Source organism: Oreochromis aureus, linkage group 10 (assembly GCF_013358895.1).
Source record: "Oreochromis aureus strain Israel breed Guangdong linkage group 10, ZZ_aureus, whole genome shotgun sequence".
Lineage (NCBI taxonomy): Eukaryota > Metazoa > Chordata > Actinopteri > Cichliformes > Cichlidae > Oreochromis > Oreochromis aureus.
In genome coordinates, this window is record NC_052951.1 from 9,646,735 (window position 1) to 9,674,276 (window position 27,542).

The 27,542-nt window shown below is 40.0% G+C and overlaps 1 protein-coding gene and 1 long non-coding RNA gene across 2 annotated transcripts in view; one reads left to right on the forward strand and one right to left on the reverse strand.

Annotated features, from left to right (window-relative positions):
• Positions 1-27,542, reverse strand: part of LOC116313101 (roundabout homolog 2-like) — a 78,777-nt gene that overhangs the window by 2,238 nt on the left and 48,997 nt on the right. Inside the window, exons 8-27 of the mRNA XM_031730669.2 lie at positions 27,326-27,450; positions 25,429-25,600; positions 22,957-23,162; positions 20,859-20,940; positions 20,578-20,743; positions 19,951-20,117; positions 19,738-19,859; positions 18,142-18,373; positions 13,156-13,280; positions 12,892-13,063; positions 11,739-11,915; positions 10,645-10,671; positions 10,446-10,485; positions 8,740-8,867; positions 7,800-8,072; positions 6,846-7,008; positions 5,470-5,727; positions 4,417-4,619; positions 1,023-1,184; positions 628-882 (exon numbers count right to left, since the gene is read on the reverse strand). Coding sequence (XP_031586529.2) covers positions 628-882; positions 1,023-1,184; positions 4,417-4,619; positions 5,470-5,727; positions 6,846-7,008; positions 7,800-8,072; positions 8,740-8,867; positions 10,446-10,485; positions 10,645-10,671; positions 11,739-11,915; positions 12,892-13,063; positions 13,156-13,280; positions 18,142-18,373; positions 19,738-19,859; positions 19,951-20,117; positions 20,578-20,743; positions 20,859-20,940; positions 22,957-23,162; positions 25,429-25,600; positions 27,326-27,450 — 3,255 coding nt within the window. The remainder of the gene's footprint in view (positions 1-627; positions 883-1,022; positions 1,185-4,416; positions 4,620-5,469; positions 5,728-6,845; positions 7,009-7,799; positions 8,073-8,739; positions 8,868-10,445; positions 10,486-10,644; positions 10,672-11,738; positions 11,916-12,891; positions 13,064-13,155; positions 13,281-18,141; positions 18,374-19,737; positions 19,860-19,950; positions 20,118-20,577; positions 20,744-20,858; positions 20,941-22,956; positions 23,163-25,428; positions 25,601-27,325; positions 27,451-27,542) is intronic.
• LOC120442155 lies at positions 9,314-11,854 on the forward strand. Its single transcript, XR_005614522.1, has 3 exons — positions 9,314-9,381; positions 11,622-11,687; positions 11,780-11,854. It is a non-coding gene; the product is annotated as an uncharacterized LOC120442155 (long non-coding RNA).

A 27,542-nucleotide genomic window follows, 5' to 3' on the forward strand; every position in this document is an offset into this window, starting at 1 on the left:
ATACATTGGGAGTGTAATGCTCTGGCCAATGTTCTTCTCAGTAACACTATGTAAAGGCACTCATGTAGTTGTTACTTTAACATATACCAACTGCCTAAACATTCTTACAGACTGTCTACACCCCTTCCTGTCCCCTTTAATTCGACTGATGATTCCTTCATACCGTTAATTTCATTCAAGACTAGGGTTTAAGTTTTTTAACTGTCCTCCAAATCTCCCAGATCTTAACTCAACTGAGCTTCTGAAGAATGTCCTGGAAAAAGTCCAATCTGTAGGAGCCTTACCTTTACATGCCACCAGTCATATTCAGAGGTTAAGCGGTATTACGGAAGTGGTTTTAATGTTGTGTCTGATCAGTGTATGTAGTATATATGTAGTATATAACTGAACCTGTCTAATGTTAATCTTTGCAGAGTGAAAATTATTAAATGCATCAGAATTCATGAAAACTTGCATGTTATTGCTTTCTTGCTTGTGTTTGCTTTACAAGAGATATCCAATATTTGTAATGTGCACACATTTGTCCGTGCGTACACACACACACACACACACACACACACACACACACACACACACACACACACACACACACAAATACAGTAGATCCTTTTGAGGATGAACACTCACAGTGTTCCCTTTTCTCTGTGCCGTTTGTGGAAGGATGCCCGTTGTGGGAGGGGTCTATGCCAGCTCTCTTGTTTGAACCCCTACTCAGGGTGGCCCTGCTGGATGATGTCGTGCCACTCCAGGATGCCATATGCTGCCGCTCCAGCGTGGACACACTCACCATGCACTCCTCAGAGGGGTCTGATGGAGCAGCTGCCCACGAACTGTGCATGTGGGAACCCATGCCGTGCAGGGACTTCATGGCTGGTGTGTGGGCTATTGAGTGGATGGTAGATGAGGGTGTTTGGCAAAGGATACGAATCAGACATCACGATATGGGCATTCTCATTACATGTACTAAAAAGACTTAAAATAAATAAAAAGTAATAGCTGGGGGTATTAAAGTCCAGACTCACCGTCTGTGTTAGTGTCTCTTCGTCTGGGAAGAGTTCCAACCTTGTCTGTTTGAGGCTTGTTAGCAGTGAGTGGCGCCCTCTTGTGTCCAAGGCTATGCGAGCCTTGTGTACCATGGTCTGCTGTGCCAAAGCTGTCTGAGAGACACTGCTCAGAGGCCTTTCCTATAATGGACCAAAATGAGACAGTTTTTGAATATTAAGGTTTGGGTATGAATTCAAAACCAAGTATTTGGAAAACCCATCGAGGATCAGCAGATCTATTAACAAGCCAAACGTGTCAGTTGGAATGAAAGCAGAACTCAAAGCTGCGATTGAAATCAACAAATACTAGAAATTTAATTTAAATTTAAAAACTGTCTGTTCTACATCCTAGCCTACATGTGATGTCGAAACAAAAGGTATGAGAGCATATTGCTACTGAATGCCAGAATCAGAGCACAGAACTGTTTTTCTTTGTTGGAGTGACAATAAAATCAAGCTCTAAAACCAGACAAGCATTTGAAAATAAATAAATAAACTATTTAAAGAAGTACTCCATAAATACAATATGGCAGCCGCTGTGGAAACACTGCCACCACAAAAAAAACCTTATTCATGTTTTGATTCACTGGACTGAAATAATTCCCTCGCTGTGACTGAATGCACTTCTAAAATAGGGAGAACTCTTGACAGCTAAATATGAGTTCAGAAAATGTTTGCATTGCTAATGTTGGTAAATATTTTTAGTCATACTGACCTGCATTTTGCCCTGCAATGGGTTAATAAAAGGGCTTAAAAAACACATATTCTCAATACACATTTCAATCTTAACCTTTCAAACAATGGAGTCTAAAAATGGTACAATCCTGTTCCTGTGGGAGAAGCCATCAAGTTTCTCTTTAAAGAAACATTTTCACACAGTAAACCTATTTATAAATGCATCAAACTTAAATGTAAGATGTGTTTCTTTTCAGTAGAGCCCTACTAAAGTTGTTGAAATATCATATATTATTGCTTTGACATCTATCCACAGAGGACTTCAAGCAGCTTTTAACAGACTGTCTGAATATTTCTTTGAAAAAGAATAAAGGGGTATTAATGGTTAAGACTAAACTATCTGAATATCCTTGAGATGATGAAACTGTTTTACATTTGCCCAAATATAGTATCTGCATCACCTAGCGGTCCAAACGACCAATCAATGTCCTAAAAGACCAGAACAGTGTACGGGGAGGCTTGCATGCATGTGATTAAATGATCCATTTTATGCTTTTGTGTTTGTGTTGCCGACCCATAATTGATTAGCAAGCCTACACACTGCAAAGAATTTTCACTTTAAGCTTCAGTGGCCCAACCACATTGGCAGATAGAGTGTTGATATTGAAGAAATCTGCAATGCCTTAGATAGTTAAAAAGCTGATTTTCTTGATTATTCAGTGCTTTTTTTACATTATTTACTTGTGATAACTGGATAGTGGATATTGTTAAAAAGACAATATTGCTTGTCACCGACCATAAAAGGCACTTCTTCTTGTTGCTAAAGTTAAAAAGTGTATTGCAGAAACTATCTGACATGAATGCAGTTTCTCAGTTGATTGGCTGAATGTATGAAGAAGAAAAGCAGAATTGTCTCCTCTTTGATATCGTCCTTTTCTTAAGTACCCCATTCAAAATCTCTGATACGAGACAGATTTCCTTTTGTTGCATTTTGACATCTGTATTGTTATATGTTTTAAATCTACACTTTTGTGGTTTTTCAGTAGTGATGACAACAAAACACGTTTCCTTTCAGTGAAGCATAACTATATCCTCATGTCTCCCATTCATATGCAGTCATGGTGAAAAGAAAGCACACTCTCTTTCAATTCTAACGTTTTCCGTATCAGGACATAACAAATAATCATCTGTTCCTTAGCATGTCTTAAAATTATTTAAATATAACCTCACATGAACAACAATGCATGGGATATTAGATAGTGCCATTATTTATTTGACAAAAATTAAGGAGAAATGCTGAAGTGATGTGTGAAAGTCTAAATACAGCCTCACTTATAGCCTTAACTAGGTTACTAATCAAATTCATTAACAACAACTAGTTTTAGCAGTTTTAGTCTGGAGCATTCAGGCGTGTGTTAACACAATACCAAGGAGGAAAACCATCAGCAGTGATCCTAGAGAAGCAATTACTGCTGCCCATCAATCTGGAAAGCATTATGAGGCCATTTCCAAACAATCTCAAGTCCATCATTCCACAGTGAGAGAAATTATTCATTAGTGAAAAACATTCAAAACAGTTGCTAATTTTCCCAGGAGTGGACAATGCAGCAAACTAACCCCAAGGTCAGATGCAATGCTCAAAGAAAGTGAAAAAAAAAAGAAAAAAAATCTACAACTTAGATGCTACAGGCCTCAGTCAGTATGTGAAAAGTTAAAGTTTGTGACAGTATAATTAGAAAAAGACTGAACATGTATTGTTTGTTTGGAAGAGGGTTGCCAGGAGAAAGTCTCGTCTCACAAAAAGAACATGGCAGCATGGCTTAGGTTTGTAAAGTTGCATCTGGATAATCTGAAGACTTCTTGGTGGAGATGTTTGGCCATACGGCCCAGCACCACATCTGACAAAAGCCAAAGACAGTATATTACCACCAACATGTCATACCAGTTGTCAAGCACAGTAATGGAAGGGGGATAATTTGGGCTTGTAGTTTGCCATGGAACCCAGGAACCCTGCAGTCACTGAGTCAAATATGGACTCATCTGTGTTCCAAAGTATACTAGAGTCAAATGTGAGGCCATTTGTCCAACAGCTAAAACTTGGTTCTAAAGGTAATTGTATAAGCTACTGAATCATGGGTTAGTTTTTCACACACTGCTTCAGCATTTTGGCTTATTTTTGGTTACATGGTGTAATATGCAATGCACTGTTGTTCATCTGAGGTTGTATTTTTAAAAAATGTTTTTTTTCTTATGTCCTCCAATGTAACATTTTGGAATTAAGAGAGGTTGTACTTTCTTTCTTTTTATCATTATGCTTTTCATCGACTACACTGTAGATGAAAAACTTCTATTAACTACATTCTTACATGGGAATGATATTATTCTTAAAAGTGGCATGCCTTCAGTGAGAACACATCAAGTGAAAGCTATGAATTAAAAATGGGCGCCATAAATAAGTAATAATCATACCTCAGTTTCACAAATTATCCATATTTCTAATGAAAGTGCTATCGGTGAACTTGGTGTAGGCATATAACAATATAGTTAGAGCATGCATGTTAATATCTGTCATACTTTCAGCACCTATGCATTATTATTTACCCATATTTCCCTGTGAGCATGACCTTATAGTGTCAATGACTCAGAGGTCTATTCACTTAAAAATGAATACAGCAATTAATTTTTAAAACATTTTTACCTGAGCCCTCAAGGTTGTCCATGCTGTGACCGGGAGTGTATTCAAAGCCACACAAATTCTTTGATACCACAGCATATCTTTCATCCTCCTCCTCCTCTTCCTCCTCTTCTTCAGAAAGGAGAGTGGTTCCCAAATCAGATCCCAGTGTACTAGACATGAAGTCGATTGGGGAGTTGGACACGTTTGGACTGGTTTTCATATGCCTATTTAAATGTGGGGAAACAGTGTGTATTAATAAAATGTTTTTAAAGCAACAGAAGTCAGATAATGGGCGTGAAAAATGCTGCAAAACAAGCATTACAAATTCGGAATCAGTAGATATTCAGGAGGGTGGAGATGCAATGTGCATACACTATGAATGCCTGCAGTGATTTTACTGATTACTTTCTCAGTGCTGGTGTGTGTTGTGCTAACACAATGGAGTTGTAATTGGACTGGATTAAGGATATCTGGATGGGCAGGGCTGTCACCAACATGCCTGTTATCTCCCGCACAGCTGTCCTCCATGATGGCTCACATCCCACCATAGAGGAGATGCATGCATAATTACTAACTCTATTTACTGATGTCAGAACAGCATGTAAGACTAAACCCAGTCATTACCCTCCATGTCGCCACTGACTTGTCAAGTTTTCCAATGCTCCATCAAAGGTGTAATCAATGGAGAGATGTTTTTATCGCTTGCAAGACACACGGGCCGCAGGTCTGAGCTGACACATGTAAATACCAGCATTGAAAGGCGCTCAGACATTTTCCATTGATATGCAAAATCCAAACTTTCACCAGAATAAAATGAATAAAATTACATGCATCTCTCTAACAGCGCAAAGCAAACATAGTTGAATGGATCTGCGTTGCCATGTAAAGCTTTCACCCTTTCACATTATTACCAAAAACAAGAATATGAAAGGTGGTCTTAAAAAGACATCTTTGCTTTTCCTTGTTTGGTGTTCTAGCATTTTGGTTGTGAAGCATTTTGTGATGCTTACTGTATATTGAAAAGTGCTATATAAATACATGTTTACAAAACCTAGCTTTATAAGGGATTCTTACCATGCCTGCTTGGCCACTTCATACTGGTAGGCTCTGGTCAGCTCATCCAAGTGAGCCTGCAAGATGGACTGCATTTCTTCATGGTGGGCAGAGCTGAGAGAGGATGATGAGGGCTGACTAAAAGTAGCTGCCGCTGGGGAGGAGGACCTTCCTCTCAGGGGAGGAGTGGGACCTCTCTCTTCCTCTACCTCATTTTCTAAATTCTGATGGCGGTAGGTCTGGACAGACATTGGTGGTGCCCAGCTGCCGGTGTCATATCTGGTGTGTGGACAAAATCTTTTCATGTTAATCATCACACTGACTTTCATAAATAACTGATTAGAGATGTATGCCAAAGACAGAAAATACCTGCAAATATTCCACTAACAAAAGTGTTCTCAACACTTAAATGAATAGAAAATAGCAGCCACAATAGGTTTAGGCTTTACAATGCAAGTGTGACTGTGCATTTCAGGATGGCAAAATGTGGTCCTGAAGACACCTGCTCTAGAAGATTTACCACACAGAGAGTAGCACTTTAGCCACCATTCAGTAAAACCAGAATCTGTCATATCTCATCATCATATCATATTATGCCAATAGAGCACTTTGCTCTCTAGGTGCAGGCCTACTTGTGGTTCCTAGAGCTTCCAATAATACATTGGGAGACAGAGCCTTCAGCTATGAGGCTCCTCCCCCGTTAAACCAGCTCCCAGTTTGGATTTATCATAATCCAAAGACATGCACCTAATATGGATATCTTTGGTGTGAACCCACACAGGCACAGAAAGATCCCAAGCCAGTGGTTAGGTTCAAACACACCCAGTGGTTTCACAACTGTAGAAATGGTGCTAGATAAATAACAAAAAAAATTTAATTCACTCCAAGAACTTTTTAATTTTGTTGAGTTAAATTATAGTGTTTTGTTTATATGTTAAATAGCACTTATTAGCAGCTATGTTAAGGATATAGCTTAACTAAGCTCACACTGTTAGCCCTTCATCATGCGGTTTAAATATAGTCACTTCTCAAAAAAAGATGGCATAGACAAAAAACAAACAAAAGGTCTTCACATTGCAGAGTTCAGAAATTAGTGTGGGGCAGCATGGCATAATACAGACTTTAGCTTAGTCTTAGCCAAGAGGGCTAAATGTAGGCCAGCAGTCACTCAGCTAACTAGGGTACTAGTGGTTAACAGGCTAATACAGCTAATTCTTTTTTTTCTTTCACAAGGAAAATTAAACAGGGAGCTTATATCCAAATTCTGATAATAACACAGAGCACCCATGCATACACTCTGCTTGGGCCCCAAGTACAAGCCTCTGTGTTTGCATGTGTTTCTTTTCTGTTTTTATGTGTTTTAGTACAGAGACTGATGACATATGAAAGTACATTACCCTCCTCCATGATTGTCCTGGGGGTAACGGTCAAGGTCAACCTCGGTCCCAGGCAGGGGGTTCATGGGTGGTGGTGGCAGAGGCATATTAGCCCAACATGTCCCATTTGATTTAGAGGTTTTTGTTCCACTTTTTATCTTCTTTTTCTTCCCAGCCTTTGCACCTGGGGGTAGGCAAAGAGAGGTTTAGCTTGTGCAACAGTATTGAAAGTGCAACAGTATTATTCTACTCTGTCCACATACATTCGGTTTTGCATGGAAAAAGGTATCTTCTATCTTTCTCTGCTGCTTCTCTCTGTGAACTTTTTGCCAACCTGTCTTCTACCTAGTTTTCATTATTCGTCTTTTCTGTGTGCTGACAGCACATTACAACATTTTCTAAATGTTGACATTTCTTAAATAGGCATCAAAACCTGCGGCAAACCACTTTAAGTTGCTTCTCCACTTGTTCTCTTTATCTGTGGTTAGCTTGACATTTAACTGAGCACACGGCCTGTAGTGAAAAAAAAAACAAAAAAAAACAGACAGAAAAGCCTCCACGACTTTACTAGATGTATATAAGCTACATAAATAGCTCCAAACACTGAGGGATTTTCTTCTTCCATCTAATCAAATTAACCCAAAAGAAATGTGTCATGATTGCGTGACATTTCTAGGCAAGATAAGCTCCCAGGGTAGAATTGTGATGAAGACAGAAGAGTAATTAAGGACATTATCCTAAGGGTTTATTTTTAGTGAATATGTAAACAAATTGTCTCCTTCCTAGTTTGGTCTTTCCTTGGTTTAGCTCCCAGTAATTTAAATGATAGGGAAAAAAGTGCTTGTGATTTTGCTGCAAAGATGCTGCACTTAGTTCACAGAGACCCAAGGAGTTTATCATAAAACGAAAAAAACAAAACAAAACCAAAAACAATCAAATAAACAAAGATCTTGATCATTTCATCGTGGCTCATACCACTGCCAGGGCGTCTGTCAGTTAGCGAGTAGCCCAGGTTTGCTATTTCCTGCTGGGCTTGGAGAGAAGCCTTCCAGCGGGGATCTGGCCTATCCACCGCCAGCTCGTGGAAACTATTGGACTGAAGTATCTGAGTGGTGGCATAGGGGGTGGGCTGAGTGCCTCGTGCTGGGCTGCTGTAGCCTGCCTTCCCCATGAAGTCGATACTGCTGTAGATGGCACCATCAGACAGCATGGTACCAGTTTTCTCCACCGCTGCAGACGGTAAAACATCTGAGGCAAAAAGAGGATGAACACAGAGAGGGGAGGGAAATGGAAAAGGCATCATGGAGAGATAAGTTGACACAAAGTTAACGATCTTTAAGGTCATTAACACTCCCTGCTGCTCCAGCACTCTGTATTAGTTAAATACATTTCTCAAATGGACTTGATATAAATGAAAGTGATTATCAACAACCATAATTAGCATGCAATGCTCTGTGGGAGCCGGGTGGAGTGCTCACAAGAGGGATGCTCAAACAGTGCTAACCTTCAGCTCAACAGTCTTGCACGAATAAAGCCTGAAGCTCACCAGGGTTCCATTGAACTTTGAGAACATGTAGGCATACAAACACATAATGGAAACCAATATACTTCAACCATTGTGCGCAACCTCGAAAAACGCACAATGGCAGAGCATGACAAAGAATGATGGGGAAAAAAAATACATCCAAACAGCACAAATTTAAGCCAGATATCAGGCTTGTCACATTAAATTAGTAAAACAGAGCCCTTAAAGGCTGTTTTAATTTGTGCATGTGTGTGTGTTAACCTATTTGTGTATATGTGCTTAAGTGTGACATCCTGTCAGCATGCTTCCCAAGGGATCAACATCAAAACTGTCCAACTAGGCATCGCTAAACCGTATTCTTCATCGTTCCGGCTTGTTTATGTTTCTTACCTCCTCGGCCAAAGTTGCTGCCGCCTTTTGGACTCCCTAAGCCCCCGTTAGCTGGGAGACTTGTGGAAGGCCAGGAGTCAGCTAACCAGGGGAGGCCTGGATCACCTGCTTTTAACAACCCCGGACGGCTGTGAGAGAATGTTTAAAGTCAGACAAAGGGGGGATAAGAGGTGGAAAGGACAACAGAGAACCAGTGACATTGTTAAATATTCAGCCTGCCCTGCAACGGTATTGCTCATTTTCTTCCTGCTGCATCAACAACAAATTGATGCGAAAACTCATTCAGCATATTCTCGCCCGTGGAGCAGCCGAGCACGCAGGCAACAATAAACAACAGAGAGACATAAAATGGCAAGTCTATAAATCAGACTTCTGCCTCCCTTCGACTCTACCACCCCTAACTCTCCCTGGAGAAGCAAGGCAGGCCTAAATACACACTAAATCCACTTTAGAGCCTTAGCACAACAGAAATTTACATTTTAAATTGAGAATCATGGACAGCCTCTGGCAGATCAGCTACACTGCTGCTCAGTCTCCATAGCAACAGAGACAGCGAAAGCCCATTAGGTGGTTTAGGAACGCTACCATGTCATTTTGTCTTTGTGAAGTACAACGTCCACGAATAAAGGCGTTCGCTTCAAGGTAGGAAAGTTGTGGGCAGCAATTCAGGGAGGAAAAAAAAAAAATAGAAAAAGACAATTTACACCCCCTCCATATCAGCTGCTGTAAAAATGGCAAAACATTCACATGCCTGCACATTAAGTAAACATACCGTGTATCTGCATATGTTTACTTAATGTGCAGCTCCACAGTGAGTTTTCCACTGAGCCTGATTTGCCAAATGCCAGGGGAGTTGTTCACAGCTGACTTGATGATGGCTCAAAGGTGTTCAAACAATTACGTCAATAATTTCCATTTTAGACTACAAAAGCATAATACATACATTTACATATATTTCCTTAGAAGAACAGGGCAAAGCTACGCACAGTAGCGCGAGCAGTCTGTGCACCTTCAGTGTGGAGAAAGGCACTCATGCAAAAGGGTTTTACAAGAAAGCGTTTATTTTTAGTCTATTACTTGCAACATTTGTTCTGGCTTTGGGCTTATCTGCTTGCTTAGGTGTAACAAATATGTAGAGCAAACCACTGTCCACAGCGCAAATTCACCTCTTTCCCCCTGTTGTTTTGAGGAATACTTTGATATTCTGTGGACACGCTGTCTTTGCTTTGGGCATTTTGAGCAGTCTGGAAATTCTATCGGCCACTGAGAGGAGTCTCAAGGTCCGACGCATTGTTCTTCTGTCTCCACATAAAACCCATGACTCTACTTACTCTAGGCCAAGCTTTTGAAACAGCACATTCATCACCTCTCCCCTCCTTTATTGACCTCTGGCACACTCAGATGAACTGAGAAGCGAGCCGGTGACTAAAACACCTGCATTAATTGGTAGCTCTCAGTTCAAAGGAGTGATTAATGATTTCATCACAGTGAACAACAGTGGAAATCGTGCACTGATACAATATGAATAGGCGGGGGTGGGGGTGGGGGGGGCATAAATGCAAATTCCATTCATTAGGAGAGAACTCTTCATATTAGGTTTTACAATAGCATAGTGTCATTAAAAAGTTCATCGCGTGACACTGAAATGTCAGCTTGGAAGCTTTAGCAGTAGGGTTTCTGAAGGTTTTTATGGGAGAAATTCTCACCTTCCATTGCGGATCAGGCCTCTGTCTCTTTGGAATGTCACTTGGAGGGAAAAGAGGGAGGAGAGAGAAACAATTAAACTGTCAAGTAATCAGCAGCACGACTGGAGATTTGAATGGCTGATACATTACTGCTGTCAAGAATGAAGGCAACTAAATTGCCGGGATATTGTATATACAATGGCACGATGTAAAGACATACCTGCTCGAGTGAAGGTGAAGGACTGAACTGCAATTTAAAGAGACATAAAGAGTGTGCGTATCAGAGGGCATATCAAGTGGCATAAAGAGTGGATATAAATATTAAAAAGATTCAAAATGCTCTCGAGTTTAAAAGATGTGGATTGAGGGCCTTCATTTATGCTTTGTTTGTTCATCCATCACTGATATGTCAGAGCTGTGATCATATTTTGATGAAGCTTGGGCAATAACACAGCTAACATTTCAGCATTTTCTGATTTACACTGACTGCCCTGAGGGAGAAGTTTAAATGAAGGTGACATTTTTAACCTTTTTTTACTTTTCTGCCTCGCCCCTGGTGATCTGCACTCTCATCAGAATTCTATTTTTTTTAATGAAATCCTTTCAAAATACATCTGGAACAACACGTGTGCAACAAGAAAGACAATTACTGATGCAATAGCATTTTTAAACTACTGCTATAAATTATTTAAAAATGAAGAAATCAATGAATTTTTTAAGTAAATGGCTCTTATAGAAAGAAAAAAAAAATCCATTGTTTTCCAAATGGAAATGTGAAATTTTGGAATTAAACTCTCCTGTGGTTTTTGAAGAAAGGGATCAGAGAACCAGCCCTCAATCACATAAATCCCTGCTGAATTAGGAAATCGCACTGCTCTCTCCCCAAGTCACTAAATAAAAGCTGCAATACGCATTATGAAAATTGCACACAGCTTCATGCTCGACTCGCGGTGGAATAAAAGAATATTCCATACATAAACCTAGATGTACCTCATGTTAATGTGCAAACAACACCAGGCATGGTCTGATAATGGAAGGGGATGTTAAATTACTTATCTCGCATGAATGTATTAGAGTGTTGAGGTGTGCTGCTGATGGAACGCAGCACAGTCGATGCACATCAGTGCACAGTGAATTAAAGTAAATAGGGCCTATTTCCATCCGCGCTGAATATATTTTCTTTGTTCTGCGTTTTAGCCAGCTCAAATGGAGTCACATCTGTGATGGCATCAGCTTCCGCTGGAGAGAGACCTACTTTGCTTTGTGAGCCAGTTTTGATGCAGAACCATGTAAATTGATTTTTTTTTTTTTTACCTGCATAGTTGCTAAGTCCTTTCCTCTTTTTTCTCCTCCAGTACAGCCAGGCACTGAAGCCCATGAGGACAATCCAGCAAGCCCCTCCCAAAGCAGCGATGAAGGCCGGCTGCTTCACCACATCTGAGATGCTGTTGTTGCTGTCCGATCCTGTCATTACGTCCCTCAGTTCTGCACCTGGAGGCACCACACACCCACACATGGTGGAAAGGGAAAGAATTTATAATTTTAATTTCAGTATCAGTGACTAAATGGGATTTAAAAAAAAATATTGAGCAGGAAAAAATACAGTTCAGAGAAATTAAACTGTAACAAAATTTCATTCAATATCATCACAATGTTAGACATAGAGATAAATAAATATGGTGAAAATGTACAAGTTTAAGCAAATCAAAGAAGCGTGGGACACACTATGCATCAAACCAGGACACATGGACTACAGAGACCACCGAAAGATGAGCCCGTGAAAAAAACAAACACAAAGAAAAAAAAAGCAGCATCAGTGCATCCAATATAGCGTTAATCAATTCAGCAGTGCACTTATCAACTTGAGCTGCAAGACACAAGATTGACAGAGCAGCTCTGACAGAGTTTGATTTTCTGTTGCGGCTACTGTGCTGTGAAATTAGATTCACAGTCTCCAGCAGGAACCACCCCCCCATCATTAAGCTTCATTCCACAGGCCTGTTTCCCTTTCTCTGGGCGTTAGGGGTGTTATTATATATCAGTCAAAAGTCACAGATGAAGAGCATCTGGCCTGAGCTCCCATATTGATTCTGGGCTTATATACTCTGGGCATCCTTTAGTGATTTCATAAGATGTGATAGGCTGATAAGCTCCTACAAAAACACTGTCTACTTTGTTAGCGCCAGCTGCACACATATTGGAGAGGATTATTGATATGGCTAACAGTACTTGGCACAGTGTTACCAGGCACTACACTTAATGAACTGCTATTGATTTCTCTATAGACATCTGGCGTTGTAAAGCGCAATTTTCTTTCTTCAAGTGCGATAAATTGATAAATCATTTTCCCAGACCCCCAATCTGTGATAGAGACCTAGGTCTCCTATCATGGGGTCATTTTATTTGACTCCAGGTTTGGTGTGTGGGTGTGTGTTTGTGTGTGTGAGAGAGAGAGAGAGTGGATTACCCAAAGTGATGAGCTGGGGTATGCTCTTGACCCCCACCCCTGCGCTGGTGCCTGCAGCCACCTCTACACGGTACTGCACTCCGGTCTGCAGACCCCCAACTACCACTGAACGGATGGTCGCGTCCACAGACTTATTGACATGAAAGCGAGTTTCGTTGGCCAAACACCAGATCTGACAAAGACAGACACGCCAGACAGATTTCATTGTGAGGTTGTACATCACTAAATCACTAAACTATTCAGTCTGGAGAAGCCTGGGCTCACCTTGTACTCTTGTATGATGCCATTCTGTTGGTCAGAAGGGGGAGGGTCCCAGGATACACTGATGGATGTGCTGTTGTGGTTTCCCACTGTCAGCACTGTCACTTGCTGTGGAGGCGCACTTGGTGCTGATGGGTCACACCGGGAGGGGGGGGGCAAAAAGATTAAAGAAAGAAAAGGTAAAAAAAAAAAAAATCACTACACATAGTTTATTCTGAAAAACGAGTGTGTCTTGTTTTATTTATTTCTTTTTTCATATGTCAAAGAGGGATTTGTCTCACTCGCTACCTCAATTCATATTAATTCAGCAAGCCAAACAACACGGGTTTTTCTATTTCCTAAGCCAGCCTGGCAGATGGCTGCTGGGAGTACTTCATCTCAGTTTCCTATCTTAATGGTGAGATTCTTATTGTGTTGCTGAACCCAGTAAGTAAATCACTTTCATCATGTCCTACGCGCACTACACCATATTGGCCACATGCAAATGCTTCCAGTGTAGATGCACTCAATTTGAATAAAATTGTCCAGTACCCATGTCTGATAATGAGTTTGAGGTGATTTCTTGGCATGTATGTGGAGACTAAGGGCATAAAAAACAAACTTTAATAGTTCTTTTTTTAAATTAGAGATTGTGACACCCTACACAGATGTAAAATTTAAAGAAACTATAGGCAGCAGGAGGCAAAAAGATCATATCTATGGAACTGTGCAAATCAGGCAATCCCTGGGCACATAGTCTCTCTTGATTCCTAATAAAACCATCATTACGTTCTGACTGAATGGATGAAACAGCTAGTTTGAGCCTGATTAAGGAGGTGTAAAATAACAATGCTAATCACAGTGTTTCAATATATGGAAGGCGCTGTCCTACTGTACTGAGAAGTAAAAGCAGGTGGGCCATTGAGGAAATTGGCATCGTGAGTCAAATTCTCAAAATGGACATGGTGTCTGTACTCGGCCAACTCAAAGTCGAAAGCACCAAGCCGTGTATTAGCGCATATGAACTGATGACACAACAGCATATTAGAAGTGTATCACAGAGCATTTGTGCAAGATGTGATCCTGACCTCTGCCAGTAATTTGACATCTGCAAAGCTCAACATCAGCCTCAGGTAATTTACATAGCAAAAAGATGACAAAACAATAGATTTCTTTTGTTGCCAGATGAAACAAATCTCCCTGTATAATGTAGCTTGTGCTCAAAAGAGTGGCTATGAACAGATATGGCATGTCTGCAAAGTACTTGACAGGCTGGCAGGACAAAGGAATTAAATCAGCCATAGGAGATGGGGTTTATTTTTATTACATTTAACAAATTAACTGAGCCCAGTTTGAGGATATCTATATTCAGACATTTAGGCAGTATTGACTTTCCAAAGCAATTACCGTTAAACAGACTCACACAAATGTACTGTCCCAGTACTGAGATGACTATTGTTCAGAAGGAAGGAAAAAATACACACGCAGTGAAGGAAGAGTCAAATATAAATACAGGATATTATATTAAACCATATCATCCTGACACAAATCTTTACTCCTTTCGCTCAAGTAAACATTTACAAGTAATTCCAATTTGATTACAGGTGAAGGAACTCAACTTTCTAAGTCATCAACAGTCTGAACAAAGAAGGCTCCTAATATCTCATCTTCGGGCTCATAATATTTGAGGCAATCCTTTGTCTCTGAAGACAAAAATCTAATCATAATAACAAATCTGATGCAGCAAAAAACAAACAAACAAAGCATCCCATAAAACACAGACCTCTACAACTGTTTGAGGATTTTTGGGGGGCTTTCAAAACCTCAGCCAGGAACAGTTTATTTGTCAGATTTGTTTGTTTATCTTTTCAGTTTTGATTTTCTGAAAAAAGGAAAATACACATATACAGATAAAATCAGAAGGTATGCTATAAGTCAGAAAGTACACAGAATAATGGGCATGTACAGGGTTCCACTTTTTTTTTAAATAAATGAAATGTTCATAATTTCTGATTATACCGCGTTTAAACATTTTATTTCAAAAGTATTCATGCCTTTTGTCACTGCATGTTATTCTGGAAATATTACCACTGTCTGTATATTTTATAATTAATGCTGCTTCATACACTTTCCACAAGGCACCTAGTAAGCTTAGAGTAGTAGTAGAGTGACCAATAAAAAAACTGCAGGAGGTCAGTGACCACTAAATGCCTTCAGTGCTCCAAGTAAGGTAATATCAGGTCACAATCATCCAAGTAACTTTCAGCTTTCCAGATGTCATTTCAGAGGTGCTCTTTTAGCAAACAGTGCCTTTCCAGTCAGTCAAAGGTCTGCATTAGGAGAAGACAGGAACCATTAAGTGTAGTTCTACAATTTCCATATGTACCACAACAATTCCCCGGATGAATAATAGCTAGAATACCAGTAATGACTCAGGATAATATTACTATAAATGGCTGCAAAACCAAGAAAAGGTCAAAGATTATGTTCTTACTAATGTGACTAATACTTATATTAGGACTGATGTGAACTGTAGCTAGAGAGTAATTTCAAGCAATTAATGCTTCCAATGTCTGAGTAAACATTTCAGGGTTTTTTTTACCCACAGCTGTGCAATTAAACAAAAGCTACTAAAGCTGCTTAATGTTCTGCTATGCAGGATATGAAGTAGTAAACATAACCTGTTATGCAAATGAGTGCATAATTTAAGCTAATTAATTCATGAATTGGCGAACATTACTCTACAACACATCTGCCCCCGCCCTCAAAAAACAAAAACAAACCAAAAAAACAGTAATAAACTCTATCTAGCAAGAGAAGGGAGCTCTGTTTCATATGAGAATTTCAGCTTTTAGCTTCACTAATGTCCATATGAGACCAGGGATCACGCAGAGGTTACAGCTCTCATTTTAACAGCTATACAAGCGTAGAACCTTGACTCATGGGTTCATTTGACTTGCTGTGAATACTGGTTGAAAGCCTACTCTCCTCTTAAAACTCACTGAAAGGTTGTGAGGTGCATTAGTATACAAATTCTCCCTTGTGCAGTAGGGAACTTCATTTCCAATCTACCTTTGATGGATAACAAGTGATTTTCTTGCAATTTTTGCAAGAATTGCATTTCTGTGCAGTAGAGAATAGGTTGAGCGAGGCAATTTTTTCCCCCTGTACCACGATGCCTTGTTTCTAGGTATCCCTGAGCAGACCATATGCCCCTGTCCGCAAAGACCTCTGTGATCCTGTGTGGCCATTTTAATTGGGCTCCAGTGAGGTGAGTCTCTCTTTCTTCCACCAGCTGTATCCCCTAGACTAAGCTAGCCCTGTTCTCCTACTGGGGGGAAGATGCAGCCCTGTGATCCACTCATCATCAAACACAGATGCTTTGGGCTAATATTTTCTCTGACATTAATGGCCTTGTCATGACTTGTTTTTCAGCGCAAGCCAAGTTCCACACCGTTCAAATGATGCAGCACCTGAATGATGCAATGAAGTAAGTGAAGATATTCTCTTGTTCACCCGCAGGCAACATATGTAGCTGTTGTAAATGAATGATGATACAGTGCATTCACTTTTTTTACTCTTGAAGTCCAAAATGCAGTCTCACCTTCAGGGGAATTGATTAAATTTGAAAACAGTGTTAACCTTAATGACACAGCCTGTATCACCCGATCATGTTTGCTCAGTTGTTATGGAGATCTTTCGCAAAGAGAGGACAGTAACTCTCATTGCTTTTAGCACATTTTCAGATGAGCCGGTAACAGCTTGGTGAAAAAAAAGCTAGTGAGTGGATGTTTAGTTGGGATTGTCACACAACCATATTCAAGGTTAAAGTGAATTTTCACATCAGAGGCTTTAAATAATAAATATTGGGTGATTTGACTGGAAGGTATAAGGAAAGTTAATGAGAATCAATGAGAGCACGAATCCTTTAACTTGAATGAGCTGGACTGATTCAGTGACTCCACCTGTAAGATTCATATGCACAACTGAAATTTTGTGCATCTTTCTGTCAAAGTTGTCTCCTTAGTCAGCACTCCACCTGCCTAAGAAAACTGCAAAGCATGCTGGATCTCCTTCACTCCACAGCTGAGTTGGTGCATCTAAAAACCAGTGTTTTTGACAGTAGACACCACAGCTGAGATAGTTTCCACCAAATGTTCAAATGCTCCTTAGAATTAAGAATTATTAGAATTAAGCTCTGTACTGACAGTTTGAATCTGGGGGTGACGAGCCCATTCCGTGAGAAAACACGACGAGCGTGATGCAGCAAATGAAGTCGCAGCCATGACCTGATTCTCTACCTTTGGGCTTTGTGCACTGTGGTCTCTTTCACTTCAAATTGCTTTTTCATCTCTGATCACAGAAAACATAACATAAAAGTTGGGGTTCATCTCTTGTGATGTTTGCATTGGCAGCATTAAATAATTTCTATTATAGCATTAGCATGCCAAAATAATTCTTATCATTTCCTGTTTGCAAAGAATAGAGAATGAATAGAGAAGTCTGATATTAACAACATTTCAAATAGCCGATGAATAACAGGAGGAGAAAGACGAAATCAGGAAGTGTAATTACACAAAGAGCTCATTGGTGTGTGAGTGTAAGTGAGGTGGGAGGTCTTATCATGTACATTTAGACAGAGACATGGCAGGAGGCACAGACGAGGTGAGAGACAGTTGAGCTTTACTGCCCGCCCTCTTTGCCCACCAACCCACAGAGGCTCGGGGTTGTCATAGAGCCCTACTGCGCTGTCTGGGAGACCTGCTTTCGCACACAGGGGACATGGCACTGCAGCAGTGTGCGTATGTGGGAGGGTGTACTTGAAATGCCATTATCCATTACTATCTAGCCAAGAAGCCATTAGTAGGAGCAACTAAATATGAAAGTAGGTAGAAACATTTACACAAGAGCTCCTGCTCATGCATTAGTAACTATATCTTACTTCTTTCGAACATTAAGTCAGCAGAGAAATTAATTTTTATCAGAAATGCGAATTAATTTGTGGCTCACCTTCTTCCATGGTGCGCGCTGTCATGGATTCACTGTCGGCGCCCTGAAATTCATTGAAATACGGCCGCACTTTAATCTCGTATACAATGCCTTTCTTCAGACCAGAGAGAGTTATGTCCCTCTCTGAGGCAACCTTCAAGTCCTGTATCTGCCATGGCCCTGGGGAGGGCAGCCCTGAAGTTTGCCGGTACAAAACACGGTAGCCTTGGATAAACTTGGATGGATTCTCCACCTGAAAAGAGAGGAGAAGGAGAAAGAGAGAGACACGCTGTATTGTAATAATGCGGAAGGTGTCAGAAAAACTGCTATGACTCAACATCTGTTTATTTAATCACACAGTTCAATTAGCAGAAGAGAAGCAAGAAACCGTACAAAGAAAGTAGTAGTGCATTTACCAGATCTGCACACTGCTGCTAAGTAGTTAAATCTAGGCTAAAAATATGGGATCAGAATATGTTTTCCTCTTGTTTTTTTAATTTTCCCAGGTGCTTTTCAGGACATAACAGATACTTCTTGACAGGGGGAGAAGCAAGAAAAGGCTTTTACAAGGACAATAACACACTGGATTATCACCAAAGTGAAAGAGTGGCTCTTTTTTGTCTTATTTCTTTTCTTTCGCTGTCTCTCTGTAGTCTCAGCTTGTATGTCCTTAACAAAATGATTTGTGCATCTAAATGTCCCATAAGCCATCTCTTTTTCTTTTTTTGCTTATGCTTAAAAAAAGAAATCACTGTTATTGGGAGTGTGAATGAAAAATAAACACAAATTCCTATTTTCTTCAAAAGATGGAAAAAAGTAATAGATTAATCCAAAATTGTGGAATAGTTTGTGCACACCGGTTCCTGCGTTGTCAAATCCTATTACTACCAAACCCTTATCTTTATAGAAATGTGATTTTTCATAAGGCAGGAAGAATTTGCTTTGTGTGTTTTGATGTCTTAGTGGAACTTTTCAAAGATACCATTCAAAGATGCAAAAGACAACAATTAAAAAAAATTCAGCCGCAACAGTTTAATACAGAAAGTTTGGGTACTGAAAAAAACTTCTGTTAAATGGAGCCAGGTCAAATAACGCCTGTGAACCTATTCAGATCCACCACAAACACAGTTGTCTCAGTCTAAAAGCTGTGTGACAGTACACGGTTGTCATGCTGACAAGCATGAAATAGCAGACTGCAGTAAATGTATCCAAGGTGTGTTATTAACCTACAGCAGCAGGCACTGGGACACCTTGCCAACAGACAGAAATAACATTTCCCAGATAAAGCACTGAAAACTGCTTCCAGAAGTGACACATGTAGTGCCTAATGGTGATGTATTTGTCCTGAATAGAAACATTAGTCTTGATTCCTGCATCGCTTCACACCAATCAAAACTGATGCAGCAGCAGCTGTTCATTCTACAAATGTGTATCCATCCCCTCATATTTATTCTGTGTGTGTGCCAGCTAATCCAAAACAAAGTGACGTGCCAGGTATAAAGTTCTCAAACAAGCTTAGACCAGATTTGTTTTTCCTATACTCCTCCAAAGGTGACAGTGGGCACTTCGGCTATAAACCAAACTTTTACAAATCTTTTAAGGGTTCTGGGTACTCACAGTCCAGGTGACCTGCACTGAAGTGGAGCTGAGGACAACAGGATTGTGCATGTTGACTACAACATCCCCTAACTCTTTCTGCACACGACGGTGGTCCACTCCCTGTGCTGTAGGACTAATGTCTGTGACAGAGAAAAAAACCACAAGGAATGTAAGTGGGAACAGGAATTCTTATCGCTAAAAATTTATTACAATCCATTCTCATTTCTGTACCTTGAGTGCGAACGGGCTCAGACATGGGGCTCGGATCCCCGAGCCCTTGAGCATTGACTGCCCTGATGATGAACAAGTAGACGGTATTGGGTCGTAGATCTTTGACTGCGAACTCTGTGGTTTTCACATGATCTGCCACAGTCTGCCAGCTGTTACTCACTGACTGACTGTTAAAAGAATAAATCAAATAATCAGTGAACAATTCCAAATGTAAGAAATCCAGACTATTTATTTGAGATAACTAGATGTATTGCTGAGAGTGGGAGCTCAGATCATGTGCCACATAGTAATGAAACGCCACAATAACTATTGAAAGGCTCTGAAAAACATTTTGTTTGGAGAAAGAATAGTCAGTCCAACAAACACAAGACACACATAAGACACACAAAGTGTGCTAATCATACTCTGCTTTAAAAAACAACCAGTAAAGTTATCATTTACATTTATATACAAGCTACTTTCTACTCTTTGGAAATTAACTGTATATCTATATAAGAGCTACTCATGAATGTTCCCCTTCAAACTGCCCAGGCTTGCTTGACTGCCCACAGAAACACCCACATCTGTTACTGCCATGAAAGTTCGGGGTCACTAAATGTTGCTCGAGGCCATAGGTCACAGACATACCCAAAAGCCTCAATGACATAGGAGGACACTGGGGAGCCCCCCTCTGGTCCTGGTTTCCATGACAACGAGATACTGCTCTTGGTAACATTAGTAACCTCGGGCTTGGAGGGAGGCCCGGGGAGGGCGGTCGAATTGTGAGATATGAAGTCAACGAGGTCAGTAGCGTCTAAGGAAACAAGACAGACACGATTAAAGCAAAAAAAACAAAACAAAAAAACAAATGCAAGCCATTTTATAAGTGATATGCATAAAACATGTGAATCATTTCTACTGAAGCAGACCTCTGACATCCAAGTAGGCACTCCACGATGTTTCTCCACTGGAGCTGGTAGCAACGCAGGTATACAGCCCTGAGTCAGAAAGCTAAGAAAAACATGTTTTAAAATTCAAGTTAATTCAAGCTCCCATTTAATCTGAAATCTTCAAGAACTGGGCAGATTTCAAAACTGCAACAGAAACCAAATTCAACACTAAAAACAGTAACCTATAATAATAATAATAATTGTAGTAGTAATAATAATGATTGCAGACACTGTGTCTATTAAACTGACAAACATTTTCTGCTCATCTGCATCATAATACAGCTTTTAGCTTGCACTCTGTTGCTTTGTACAGCTGAATCCAACTCTGATCCCAGATGGTTTCCAGAAGCTCTTACGTCAGTCTGGGCTTTGCACCTACTAGTACAGTAAAAATGCATTAACCTCCACTGGCCTGCATTTGGCTCGAGAAAAGCCGGAGAGTGGATGAGAGGGAACTTTAATGCTAGCCAATGAAAAAAAAAGATCCCAGTAAAAGCTTACATTAATTTTCTTAATTGATTTGCTCCAGTAATGGTCACCCGCCATTCCAAAAGCCATCGACATTATCATCACCAGTGCTGACACAGGAAATAGTAGATATGACAACCTATTTCATATTGGCAATGCCTTAGGAGAGACTGACAACTATGTTATCTCTTGAGAGAAAGTACATGAGTGACACATGAGGAGCACTTTGACATTGTAACAGTACACCGTATATTGGAGATTCTCCATTTTATTACCCCCTTTACACTTCTGAATTCAGACTATATAAAAGATTTAAAAAACTAACAAAAATCTATACTCACTATTCATCATTTAACAGCAACCTGACTGTACCTGTTCATCTGAAATGCATTAAAGCTGACATCATTTATCAGATACGTAGATTCCTCTTTATTCTTTCACACACAACGCAGGGTGTGAAAGCCTCACATGCAAAAACAAACAAAAGCCCCATATACTAAATATGCTGTTTTGCTTTTATGTGTTTATGAACTCCATTCACATTCACTTCAGTGTCCTTCTCACCAAAAGAGGAAGATTTCACTGCACAATATGCGAAAAATTTGCGGGTCAGAGGAATGTGAAATATGTGCAGTGGGATTAATTGCAGGCACAATAATCAACAGGAGATTCAACTGATATGCTGCTGAGAAGATAACAAGGGCATTTTAATTTTGGTGGTAAAACACTGTCTCCAAGATTAATTAACTGTCCTTTGTTTTGATTAATTAGTCCTGAGGACCTGATTGAACTATTGCAAAGGACACTTCAATTCCGTCTGCCACATCTGGCATGAGGAAATATAAAGGTCGTACGTAATGCTAACTGGCAGAATGTTTGTTTTAATTGTGGTTTATCACTTTATATCTTTGGTAGTTTGTTCATCTCTTTTTTAAAAATTAATTAGACTAAACCAAGTCAACGATTAAAACCTGAGAAAACAGCTGACTGGCAACAAAGATGGAGTGAATGCCAGGAGCCCAGCTGGCATTTAAAAAAAACAAAAAAAGAAAAAGAAAAAAAGAAACACTACTATATATGCTTTAAACATCCACAGACTGAGCAGAAAAGTTAGATGTAACTGGAAAGTGAGGTCAGTGAAGATTCTCTTAAAACTCCATTCTTTCTAATGACAGGCATGGAGAAACTTAATTTGTTAGAGACAAGATTAATTATATAGAAGTCTAGATAAGAAAAAAAACTTCACTCAGCAAGTAGTTTCTTAATATATCTTACGTCTGAATCACAAGTTTCATTTATAGTTAAACGAACACTTAAGTTGAGCATGATTCACAACTATTTTGTGGCGGATCAGTTGCTACTCTTTCCAATAATATAAGACAAAATACCTTTAAAATAAGAGTCCACAAACCAGTGGGAAATTTAGTGGTGATCTATGGTTAACCCATCAACTTCTTCCAACTGGACTTAAATCATTTTTTAAAGCAAAGTTATGGGGAATATAGCAATTAGAGCTATTCTTTGGTGGTTCGTAGGCCACTGTCCCCAGAAGAAACTACAGTACATATTACAGATACAATGCATTGCTCGCTACTTCAACATAACCCACCCTGGTACTCTGGATCTGAAGGCTGCCATGTTCCAGAAGGGAAAACCTTGTGTCCTTTCCAAGCAGATTTGCCCCATTCTTCCGCCAAGTGATTGTAGGCTCTGGGTCCCCAGATGCCTGACACCTGAGTAGGGACATGCCTCCCAAAGCCTGAGTTTGGTTGGATGGGCCCTGCCGGATGATTGGTGGTGGGCGGTCCTTCAGCGCTGAGTATAACAATCAAGAATCCGGTGTTATTATTTGAATGTTTTGCTAACATTGTAATTTGAATGTCATAGTCTTGGCAAGAAACATGCAACTGTTTTCTTGGTAGTTATCAGATTTGTGGGAAAAATACATGACCTTATCACAAGGTGTTAATTTGTGATTGCAATAATTATATTTGTGGTTGCATGCCCAAGAAGTTAAGGTTCAATCTGATGGATTTGTTGTGAGAGGAACTGACTGTTTTGTGAGCCTTTTCCACAGTAGGGCGGAGTGTTCATGGCACTGCATCACACCTTTGAGTTTTAATTACTAGGTGAGGATTAACGATGCTTCACCCGTGGTGCTAATTACCATACCTTCTTTATAACACCTCTCAGCACATTCATGCCTGTCCTCTCTCTTTCCACTGTGACTCATGGCTCTATCTCCACCCTTTTGGCAAGTGCCCCACAAACACACATGAACGAAACTCAGAATTAGCATGCCAAGCAGAACAACAATACATCTCTTTTAAAGCTTTTTAGAGCATGTTATATCATCCAGAAAACAGCCTCTGCACTCTCAAACAGTAATTTCGGTAGTGTTGAATCTCTCTAGGCCTTGTAACTATCCCTCGCTTCCAATTTCCTCACTGCTGCTCTCCACTGTTATCAGGGCTGTCTCCATTCACACAAGTGTTTACAGCAGGCTCCCCCTGCCTTATCTTTCATCACACCTCCTTCAGGACAATGAGCAATACAGCAACCCAAGCAGAATAGCAGAAAAATCAGGTACAACTAGGTGCAGCATAGTGTACAGTAAGCAGAACCGCATGTGATTTTCAGAGAGGTAAATTGTTTGCATATATATGGCAATATTATCACGTTGTGTTGTTAAAAAGTATATATTAAGGTTTAACTTAGATGTAAATGTGAACATTAAATAAATGGGAAGATGCCACTATTACTTTTTCTAGTTCAACACGAAATTAGTTTATGTATTATCTAACAAAAGACGCTCTAGCAAACTTTTTCTAATATTACATTTGCTGTAGAGCATGCTCTCATTATCCCAAGTGATTATGGTATAAACAAAAATATGATATTGCTGTTCCTGATTTAGTCTGCTCTGTGAAAAATGCAATCATACTCACAAACCTTGGTGACAAAAGTAAAAATTACAATATTGCTTTCCAAGGTTGTTACAGGGATGCAAGAGAACACTCTCCAGTATTAGTCCCTGCTGCTACTTATTGAACTGTATCAAAACACTAATTACTGATTATGCATAAGAATATCAATTTCTACACTGCTGGTCCAGGTTGGTACTCTTCAATCAAACATCACAGCTAAAAAAAACATAGCTAAAGTTATAGCTATACTTACATAGATATAAAGTACTTTTACACTCAAACATTTATGGCATATTAGAGAAACCAGCACTTCAGAAAATCCTTATCTAGTGGACACATACAGTATGGTAGCTGATCTTACAAGCTTAGTGCATGCTACAAAACGATACAATTCAAGCTTCCAAACATCCCAGGCGTCACGCCAACTCTATCCATCTTTGTTTTCAGCCATCAGTCAAAGGAATTTCTCCTATCCCTTGCGCTCTACACCTTACATTTTGATATTTATCCATCTCCTCTGAGTGACAGAACAGAAGTCATTTCCTCTCCAAAAAAACACTTCAACAGATGCTAATTTAATAATGTGTGGGAGAAAAAGCCAAGAAACAAATGGGGAGAAGGGCATAAACAGCTCCCAGCTGGCAGCAGCTCAGCACTTAATGCTGACATTAAAGCTTTGTCAAAAAAAAAAAGCGTTGCGTCTCTCCATGAAGTAGATCGTTTTATTTTACATGTTTTCAGTCTTTAAAAAAGTAAGGTGCAAATGGAAAGGTTCATTGTCAGTGGCTGGCTTTTAGAAGATACAGATGCATCTTTGCCAGTAAGTGTGGGCAGATAAATTATCTTTGATACAGTGGTGTTCAGTGTTTGAGTAATGTTATAAGCTATATGAGCCCCATCAAAATAATAAACATCGATGAGACTCTTAAGTTATGCACGATGTTATTATGCCGATATACTTTGCACAACATTGCGAAATCACTGTAACTTCAGGAAGCAAAGTTTTCTTTAACATCTCTCATGTTTCTTTTATCCCATTTGCTCTTTAATCCTGCTAAACTGTGTATATATAAATTGCATAACTAGATATTTTCCTTCACAGGTAAACATTTTCTCTCTCTGTGAGAAAGGTGTCTGCTATACTCTCGTCTTACCGTCTGCTACTTCAAGCTGGGCCTTGGCCATGATGCTTCCGGCCACAGTGAGGGCTTGGCAGATGTAGTACCCCGCATCTGAGCGCTGTACAGGAGAGATGGTCAACTCTCCATTCACAGACACAGACACACGGCTGTCTCCTTGTGCTTGCTGACTGGGAAAAAGCAGATCCTATTGGGAGGGACAGTGGGGAGACATGTAAATAAACTAGATCACATACTTGTTTAGTAGCGCAAAGGTTTGGTTCATATTAACACGATAGCATCACACAGTTGATGCAGATTTGTCAGCTCCACATCCATGACACAAATCTCCTGTTAAACCATACTGCAAAAGTGCTCTGTTGGATTGAGATCTTGTGATGCCATTTGAGTACAGTGAACTCTTTTTAATGTTCCAGCATCCTGCTGGAGGCAGCCATCAGAAGATGGGTATACTGTGGTCATAAAGGATCGACATGGTCAGCGAGTAGATTCAGGTAGGCTGTGGCATTTAAACAATGTTCAGTTGGTACTTAGGGCCCTAGTGTTTGCCAAGAGAATACCTCACACACCATTACACCTGCAGCCTGAGTCACTTAGCCAAGGCAGGATGGATCCTGCTTGCATGTTATTTATGCCAAATTCGGACCATACAATCTAACTGTTCCGGCAGAAATTCAGACTCATTAGACCAGACAATGGAATTCCAGTGGTATCCAAAATTGGACAATGTTGAGCCCGTGAAAATTGTAGCCTCTGTTTTGTGTTTCTCTGGTGTGGTCTTCTGCTGCTATAGTCTGCTTCAAGATTCAAAATGTTGTGCATTCAGTGATGTTCTTCTGCATAATTTAGCTGTAACAAAACAACCTTATCTGACTAACTGTTGCCTTCCTTGTCAGCTGGGAGTGGTCTGGCTATTCCACTCTGACCTCTAACATCAACAAGGCATTTTTTGTCTCAAAGAACTGCCACTCACCGGATATTTTTGGATCATTCTCTGTAAATCCTAGACACAGTTGTGTAAGAAAATCCCAATAGATCAGGGTGTTGTTGCTATTCCAGCCTGTCTGGCACCAACAACCGTGGCAAAGTCACTTAAATCTAATTTCTTCCCTATTCTTAAGCCTGGCTTGAACTTCAGCAGGTCATCTTGACCATGTCTACAAGGCTAAATGCATTGAGTTGTTGACATGATTAGATTGGATATCTGTGTTAAAGAGCAGCTAATCATGTTCATGTAATTAAGTGGACTGAGTGAGTGTTCTGGCAATGCTCAGGTCATGTGTTTAGCTCCCCAGTGGTCGAATATGATGATACGCACTATTCCTGATAGTTATAGGTATTATTAATTATTTCAAAATTATTCTTCAGACCAAAACAACATCAACACATGCTTTCAATATACTTGAATATTCACTCCCCTGTGTACAATTCGGTTAGAAAAGTGGGTCAATGTCTCTTTCCTACAAGGTCTGAATAGCTGTTTACCACAAGAGTGCTAATTCTACTGTGATAACCTGAAGTCATGGTCATAAAACTGAGGCATCAGCGTTGTCCATTTCTGCACCCTAGGCAGACAAGCTGATGGGCAGGAAAGGACATTAGCCTGCTTTCATTATGTCTAATGACTCTAATGCAGTACATGACATTGTCTCTTGCTAAGTGAATTGGCTAGTCAGACCAGTGTAGATTGATGATAAATGACCACTTCATTATATGCATGTGGAACAGAACCGCACTGCTTTCCATTGGCTTGTTCCATTTAGTCAGATTTTGCCCATTTTTTGAAAAATTATTATGATAGTTGTGGAATCGATGCCTGTATAGGAATGCAAGCCTAAAAGAGAAATGTACACCATCCTACAAAAAAATAAAAATAAGTAAATATCGTTCAAATCACAGTCTCCATCCTTACCTGGCTCCCTTCTCTTTGCCAGAAGACAGTGGGTTGAGGTTTTCCTCTGGTCTCACAGGGAAAGGTTGCTGTTCGTCCTTGAGCGACTATTTGGTCACGGGGACGCACCACAAACTGAGGTGCCTCTGAGTTTAAAAGCAAAATAAACCATAAAACAACTGCAAAGCAATTTTACAGAATTCTGATTGTGTTTTCATCAGGACTCCAATTAAACTTT